The sequence below is a fragment of the Peromyscus leucopus genome, chromosome 22 (genome assembly GCF_004664715.2).
Source record: "Peromyscus leucopus breed LL Stock chromosome 22, UCI_PerLeu_2.1, whole genome shotgun sequence".
In the NCBI taxonomy this organism is placed as follows: Eukaryota; Metazoa; Chordata; class Mammalia; order Rodentia; family Cricetidae; genus Peromyscus; species Peromyscus leucopus.
Window position 1 is genome coordinate 36,911,561 of NC_051081.1, and position 8,329 is coordinate 36,919,889.

Sequence of the window (8,329 nt, forward strand, 5' to 3'; positions counted from 1 at the left end):
TGTGCTAATGCCAGCCTCCGCGCTTTCCAGGCACATCTGCCCTGAGCTCAGCCTCCACCGGGAAGCCCCCCCTTCCCGCGGCCCGCCGCCCCCCTTCACGTGGCCCGGGATTCGCCTGTTGCGCTGCAGAAGCGCTGCCAGGAAGGTCACGTCCAACGCTCACCCACCCAGCCCCGCAAGTATAAAAGGAGGGAGAGGAGCGACAGGATCCAAACTGGCGGCGAAGGAGGAGAAGGAAGTTAAAGGGCAGTGACCAAGAGAGGCCACCAAACGTCTTTGTCCCCGGAGAGCTGCCTTTCCGCGACAGGTAAGGGTGCCACAGCTCGGGACAGCTCTTCTACACTGAGCTCTGCCCCTGGGCCTTGGGATGCTCCGCAGGCGGGAATGCAGACTGGCGCTCTAGCTTGTCGGGGACCTGAGCTCTTCGCAAAGTTTTTGAGAGAGAGAACTGAGCCGGGACGATGGGGTGACAGGCTGCAACGCTCCAGAAAGCAGGTGGTTTGGCGATTCCGGGGATCGCTGCCGTCGGGGAAGGGGGTAGTCTTGGGGTCTGCACGGAGAAATGAAGCATTGGGATGCTTAAGATTATCTTAGAGTCCGACCAGCCCCTGGGGAGATCTTGGAAGAATTCCCCTGTTTCTCTTCCCGATTGTTCGGACTTGGGTATATATTTGTATTGAATGTAAATGCACGTTGGAAAGGCAGTGGGAGAGAAGGCCAAGTCACAATAAGCTCCTAATAGTGGGGCTCCTTTGTTGTTGTTGCTGCTGCAGACCCCAACTCCTGATTTCCCCGCGCATCTTAGCGGATCAGAGGCGGCTGCATTGCGGTAATTATGTGGGTTACGGGATAGGACAGTAGGCGTTCCTTCCAAGATCCAGCCCGGGTTAAAATACCAGGGAGGGAACTGTCCAAGGTTCTGAGACACCTGTCTAGTTTCGGAAGCTCTCAAAAGTACATGTAGGGCTGTGCGGCATTTGAAAGGACCATGCTCAGGCAAAGGACATTTCAAATGAAGGAGGGACAGATCCCCCAAATTCTCCGTGGATAAATAAAGCAGGGGAGGTTTTCACAGAATGGCTGGGAGGAGTCAAGTAAAAAATGAAAGTAAGTAGTATATGTTTGTGTTACTCAATTTGTGAAGTAGGCGCAGATTCATTCAATGGCTTGTTTCCTTTGAGTATTATAGAAGTTGAGGCACGTGCACGATGTATGGATGAAGTGGCATCTCCATGCCTCTTGGAGAGGGCTTTAGAGAGAGAGGACTATGTCGGTGGCACTTGAAGAGGAGTAAATATAAGGCTCTCCTGAGTTCAGAGAATCCCCCTGTACATGGGGTCCTAATAGGTGTAGTTGTGTCAAAATGAATAAATTGCAACTTTCTATCTTCCAGGGCTCTTAATGACTGGAATCCTACACTCTCCCACCTATGAGAAGCACAGCGTTCGACATTTCCTGCACTACTTTTAGTTCCCTCCCCCCCAAAAGATACAAATATTTGTTTCCCCATGAGAAAGGGGGGAAATACATATGAGAAAACACATAGCAAGTTGCTCTCAGGAGCCATCTAACCGGGAGCTCCTGGAGAACAAGGATGAGGATAAGGAGGAGGAGGAGGAGGAGGAGGAGGAGGAGGAGGAGGAAGATTTTAGTCCACAGCGGGTGGCTAGGAGGAGAGGGCAGGCTCTTGAAGGCCTGAAATCTCGACTGTGGCTCCTTCAAATATAAACCTCATTCCACAGTCATCCAGCTTTGAGGACAGCTGAAACTTAGTTGAGATGACTATTAGATTTGTATGATCTTATTTTTCTTTACTGACATGTTTTCATGCTAGTTATCATTTTTCTGGGGGGGAATTTGTGATCTCAGCATTTTGGGCTAATTGTGTGCCCGTCTGAGCTTGAGCACCAAGAAGGTGAATAAAGTTGCTTCTGGGCTGAGGTGTGGTCTCCACAGTTCAATGGCTGCCAGCGCCCACTAATGGTGGCTCTGAAAAAAAAAAACAAACCCCAAAACTCAAAGCTTGTACTACAACCAGCTCTTGCAGAATGGCACAGGGGTGGAGCAGAGGGGAAGTGATTCTTGAAGGAAGACTTTCACTCCCAAATCATCTCTCTCAAAAATAAAGGCTAGGCTCACATCTCTCCAAATGAGGTTTTTCTGCCCATTCATTTTAAAATGTGAATGTTTGTTAGGAGTGACAGACACTTTAGTTATTGAAATCTCTTTTAATTAAATTTTTTTTTTCAACATGGGGTGTTTCTCTGTGTTGCTCAGGCTGTCCTGGAACTCACTCTGTCGCCACGACCGCCTGGCTGTCCTTCACATCTTACTATGAACTAATTTTTCTGATCTAGTGTCACCCTAACAGCCGGTAATCTGGAGTCCAGAATGGGTGTAGAGTTCATGAGGAACATTAGACTAGGGTGACATCAGGGATCCTTGGTGAGGGGGAGCAGGTGTAACATTCTAAGAGCTAGGGGCGGCAGAGCTAGGGAAGAGCTGGACACCAGGGGGTCAAGGCAGTGTGAGTGTTCTCATCTGCCTATTGGGCTCTTGACCTTGGCATGTGCCCAAAAGTGCTTTCTGCATTCTTCAACAGTGTCCCCCAGTGGCTCTTCACTGCAGAGAAAGCTTCCTTTCAGCTTCCTGCCTTCCTTGTATCAATATCCTCTAAGTTTGTATATTTCAGGCTACGAGAGGTATGGTGCATGCTATGTAAGTTTAGAAAACAGGACAGTTTAAGAGAACTGGGATCTGCTTTAAAAAGACATCTTCCCAGCCCTGGGCGTGGTGGCACACCTTTTACTCTTAGCACTTCGGGAGGCAGAGGCAGGTGGATCTTTCTGAGTTCGAGGCCTTTGTCTTCCTGTCGGATATGGAGTGTTGAACTGTAGCTTTACCCAGGCAGTAAACTTAGAAAGCTCTCTGGGAATTCAGGAGAACTTACCTTTACTTCATCATGAACACAAATGATTTTTCCTTTGGCTTCAGCTTTCCCGCCTCTCCGATGAGGGATTGGACTACGTGATCACCAAATAGCCTCATCTCTAATTCCTCATTTCTTTAAGGGTCTGGTTTCAACAGGAAATGGGGGGGGGGCGGGCGGCGGCGGGGACAGATGCCCAAAGCTGAATTGAGCTCTTCTTCTCTTATCCTGCCCATGATAGCTCCGCGCACACCTTCCAAGTTCTGAGCATGGCTCCTGTCCTCAGAAAGCCTTGGACGGCACAAGTGAGAGCTGTTAGTGTTGGCCCGAGGTCCTTCCTGGTGACTAGCCAACATTGTTCTGCTCCTTGCAGGGGTCCCACCAATCTTGTTTGCCTCTGCAGAGCCGCAGCCTGTCACCTGGAAGATGCCGAGGTCCTGCGGCAGTCGCTCAGGGGTCCTGCTGCTGGCCTTGCTGCTTCAGACCTCCATGGAAGTGTGGGGCTGGTGCCTGGACAGCAGGCAGTGTCAGGACCTCACCACGGAAAGCAACCTGCTGGTATGTGGCCCACGGGATACCTCCTTGGTTTGGGTAGAAGACGGCCCTGGGCTTAGGACAGCTCCAGAGGAAGAGCAGTGTGGGGTTGGGGAAAGTCATCTCCGTTGATTGGAGTGACCCAGAGCAGTTACAGAACTTTCCCCCATAAGGCTGGAATTAGGCAAAGGTGAGGGAGGAGGTGGCTTCAGAGAAAAAGGGGTCTGGTCCATGATTTGTGCTCTGTTTATCCTCACTCTGTTTTCTGTGAAAACCCCTTGCCATATACTCAATTTAGACAGTGCCATATTAACCATGATTGCTCCCTTAATTGATCCTGTATCTCCAATCATTTACTTCCCAAATTAGCCCCCCTTTAGGAACTGAAAACTTACAATTTCGCTTCAAATGTCTTTATTTTCTTCCAGTTACAAGGCCATTACCAGTTAGGTATTTCCATACAACATCTCCAGAAGGAGAAGGAAAGACCAAAGTACTGTGTGTGTGTGTGTGTGTGTGTGTGTGTGTGTGTGTGTGTGTGTGTAAAACTGGTGCCAAATATCTCATGCTGTTTCTAGAAGGCAGGTTTCCTGCCAAGTTCCTTTCTGGTCTTTCCAGAAGCATGTACAAGCCCTCTGGGACAGGCTGGAGCTCCTTCCAGGTCACCACATGTGTGCACACAAATGCCGGGTGACTGCGGGTGTCTGTTCTGCTATCGATAGACAGCTGAGGCTAGATGATGGGAGAGGCCTCCTCAAGACATAAGAGGAAGGTTCATATACAGTTTGTTTTAGACTCAGAGGACCCAAGGAACCTTTGGGAGAATCCAGTTCAGAACCCCCTAAGACTGTTGATTTTTGAGACACATTGCATAGCCTCTCCTGAGGAGATCTCATCAGAAAGGTGTGTGTGTGTGTGTGTGTGTGTGTGTGTGTGTGTGTGCTAAATAAGGTCAGAGTCATAGGTTCTGTCCCCACCTCTGACACCAATGAGCAGGGGCACCTTGATCAGATATTTTTCTCTTTCTGAGCACCCCCACCCCATTTCATTATATGTCCTGGGGGAAAGGTATTTAAATTACATTGTTTTTATCATCCACTGTTAGCATTCTGCAGTATTATAATTCTGAATCTCTGGTGTAGAAACCCCTCAACTGAAAAGAGTGGATGAGAGCCTTCTGTCTTCTCCTCGGCAACTCCCAAGGATCTTAAAAAAAAAACCTTAAGGATGTAGGCTATGGGTAAATAAAGCCCCCTGGTCGAATCCTCTAGGGCCGGAGTGCAGAGGCACAAGCATAGCATTTGCGGTGGAAATACACCCCCACCCCGGCTTTCCAGCCTTCCTTCAAGTTAGAATAAGGAGGCAGAGAAATGGACCAACTTGTCTCAAAATTCTGATGGAGACAACACGAGATCAACACACAGAGTAAAAGAATTAGTGGACGCCGGGAAGTTTTGAGACAAGGGGGCAAGGGTACAGGGCCGGAGGAGGCATGAAACTGTAGATTACTGGGGTAAGATTGAGGCACTGTTGAAAATTTAGGTCCCAGAAGTCAGACATCTATAACTAGGAAAGATCCTCTCTCAAACTCCGGTCCCATGCCCCTCCTGTACTTAAACGGAGCCACACTTTGCCATCACTAAATGACCACACCCCCTTTTGGTGCATGTTAATAGCAAGGTCCTGATAGTAAGAGCTAAAGAAGACAAGTAGGCAAGGAATGGGGACGGGGTGCTTGCTGCCGTCTGGGCAGAATCATGCAAGGGCAAGCACAGCTCTGTGCAAGATGTCGGCGGGGCCTGGGAGACCGGGTGCCCACGTGCAGGTGCCCACGTGCTGGGTGCGATGGCCTCCAGGCTCCAAGTGGCTCTGCGACCAGGGCAGGGGCCCGGTGGCCGGTGGCCGCAGGCCCTGGCCTGGCTCACGTGTGGGTGGGGCGCGCGCGATCGCTCTCTCTCTCTATCCAACAGGCTTGCCTCCGAGCCTGCAAACCTGACCTCTCGGCGGAGACGCCCGTGTTCCCAGGCAACGGGGACGAGCAGCCGCTGACCGAGAACCCTCGGAAGTACGTCATGGGCCACTTCCGCTGGGATCGCTTCGGCCCCCGGAACGGCAGCGGCGCGGCGCAGCGGCGCGCGGAGGAGGAGGAGGAGGAGGATGCTGCGGTGGCGGCGGCGGGGGAAGCCGGTGGCTCTGAGCCCGGCCTGCGCGAGGGCAAGCGCTCCTACTCCATGGAGCACTTCCGCTGGGGCAAGCCGGTGGGCAAGAAGCGACGGCCAGTGAAGGTGTACCCCAACGTCGCCGAGAACGAGTCGGCGGAGGCCTTTCCCCTGGAGTTCCGGAGGGGCCTGGAGCCCGAGGCGGCCGCCGCCGACGGCGCGGCAGACGGGCCCTATCGGATGGAGCGCTTCCGCTGGGGCAGCCCGCCCAAGGACAAGCGCTACGGCGGCTTCATGACCTCCGAGAAGAGCCAGACGCCCCTGGTGACACTCTTTAAGAACGCCATCGTCAAGAACGCTCACAAGAAGGGCCAGTGAGGGCGCGGGGACGGGGACGGGGACGGGGGGGTCTCCTCACCCCAAGCCTCCTCCATCCCTGCATGAGCGAGCTGCTCGCCGCCGCAGACCTCAAGCCTCCTAGAGTTGCCTGTAGTCAGGAAATAAAACCTTTCAGATTTCACAGATGGCTCTGGCCTTCGATGCAGACCGCGTGAATAAAGTCAAAACACACACAGCCGTCCATTGACACCACCATGTGACCAGGTGGTAGCGTAAAGAAAACATAGCTCTACCCATTTGCCCCAGCAAACGACTCCGGGGGGGGGGTAGGGTGGGGGTGCAAATAGTTTGGATGGCTCAGGGTTGGTTCTCTGTCCAACATTCCTATGATGTGCTTAGTTAGCTGGGAGCCTGTCCCCAAAGCAAGATTCCTACAAGAGTGATGACCTTGGGGGCTGGAAGCCGGGTGGCACCACCAAGGCCCACTCCCCATTGGAAAGGGCTTTGGGCTGTCACTCAGGAAGCTCCGGACATTCCTTGCTATGTTGAGCCCTGATCTGTGACTTCAGGCAGGTCCCTGCACCCTCCCCGGATTTAGTTATCTCACCTGCCCCTTCCTTCTTGACCTAAGGGCAAGGATAAGAGAAAAGAGACGTCATTATTTGATCAGGAAAATGTCAGGGTTGATAGCGGTTTCAATTTGGTTTTTCACATATGCGCAAGGCACATGATCTTACCCTCTTCCACAGATAGACGCATCGTCTCTCCAGGCTCAAGTCTTGAGGGCTCTGGTTTCCTACCTTGCTGTGTCTCCCCAGCTCTCCCTGTTGTTCAACTTCAGTCTTTCATTCTCAAGTTCTCCCTGAAGACCTCCACTATCCTAGTGCGTTAACCAGCCGGTGTCCAGTTGCTTCCTATCCGCATTAATACATATATTTAAAAAGAGCTGGTTGGTCTCACAGTCCCTGGCCCACCAACCAAAGCAGCGCCCCCTACACCTCAATTTCCTTCCCATCAGGTGCAAACTTCTGGGGCAAAGTATGTAGAGCCCATGTTAGCCATGTTCACTCTCCTACCAAGCTTTTCAGTTTGTGTTTCCTGGGATGAAGGTCCTGTTTCATGTCTGTTGGTCTCATTGCCGCCCTTCAGTTCTTCACGGCCTGGACCCCATTCCTAACGCCACCTTTGCCCACCTTACATCATCTTGCCTCTTTGAATGCAAGCCTAGGCTCGAGACCACCTCTTCTAGGCCAGGCATACTCTCATCCAGCGGCTCTGCTCATTTTCAGGGCTCCGGTGGTCAGCTCCCTCTGTGCTGTAGGGCATGCCGTCTGTCCAGGAGGGCATGACGTCTGTCCAGGAGGGCAAGCTACTTGCTGTGTGTCTGTTTTGTCCCCTCCTCTTAGAGAAACTCCAAGCTCTGCAGGCTTGCATTATATTTTGTGTCCTTGTGGTGTCTTCACAATGCTGGGGTCAGCGTTTTGCAGCGCGGTGTTGACAATGACAGGGGAAGAACAGAAACCTGTCTTCACTTAGATTAGGCATCCATGGGCCACACCCATCAAAGCCTGGTGTATTTGCTCATAACCCCTTATATTTGATAGACATTCACAAAAACATGATGAGCCCTGGGAGTCCTGGTGGGAGGAAGGTAGGAAACTCCAAAGAAGCTCTCCCTAATGTAGGTCATGGGAAATGAGCTACAATGAGGAACAGCCTGGGTCTCCTGAGGATGCTCCCTCGCTGGGGATCCTCACTTAGTTCCATCTCTAACATCTTTCTCCGCCCCCTCCATTTCATTAGAACCAGGTAAAGCAGGGTCGGTGGGGGTGGTTAAATGCCACTGGCACACTGTTGATATTTTCAGATTCCGGTTTTATCTAAGACAAAAACAAAAAAAACCCAGCCATTTCCTTTTAAGAATTCAAAGAGACAGCCATATGGTGACAACATTGACATTTATTTGAAAAGGGCATTGTGAAGGCTCATCGGGAAACCACGACTAATAGTCCTAAAGAATGACTTTGGAATAGTCCTTCCCACACCCCCTGCCTCCCCGGAAGGAAAACTAATTTGATTCAACAAGTTTAAAATACAGAGAACTGCCACAGGTGCCGATTCTGCACTCACATATAAATAAGTCGGCTAGTTTATACACAACGTTGGCAACTACTAACTACATTAAACACATGCATGGACACAGGCACATACACACTCAGCCAGGGCATGAAGGTCTAAAAGAACTCAGACACATTGAGATGGATGGGCTGCAGCATCTATGGGTGTTCAGTGCACGCTTTTAATCCTAGCACTCGGGAGGCAGAGCTCAGAGATCTCAAAGCCATCCTGGTCTATAGAGTGAGTGCCA

At 51.3% G+C, this 8,329-nt stretch overlaps 1 protein-coding gene across 1 annotated transcript; it reads left to right on the forward strand.

Moving 5' to 3' along the window:
* Window positions 1–220: 220 nt before the first annotated feature.
* Pomc (proopiomelanocortin) lies at window positions 221–6,142 on the forward strand. The gene is made up of 3 exons (XM_028875698.1): window positions 221–307; window positions 3,333–3,487; window positions 5,434–6,142. Exons 2-3 carry the CDS (start codon window positions 3,356–3,358, stop codon window positions 5,998–6,000), a joined length of 699 nt encoding a protein of 232 aa, XP_028731531.1. The 5' UTR covers window positions 221–307; window positions 3,333–3,355; the 3' UTR covers window positions 6,001–6,142.
* The last annotated feature ends 2,187 nt before the right edge of the window (window positions 6,143–8,329 follow it).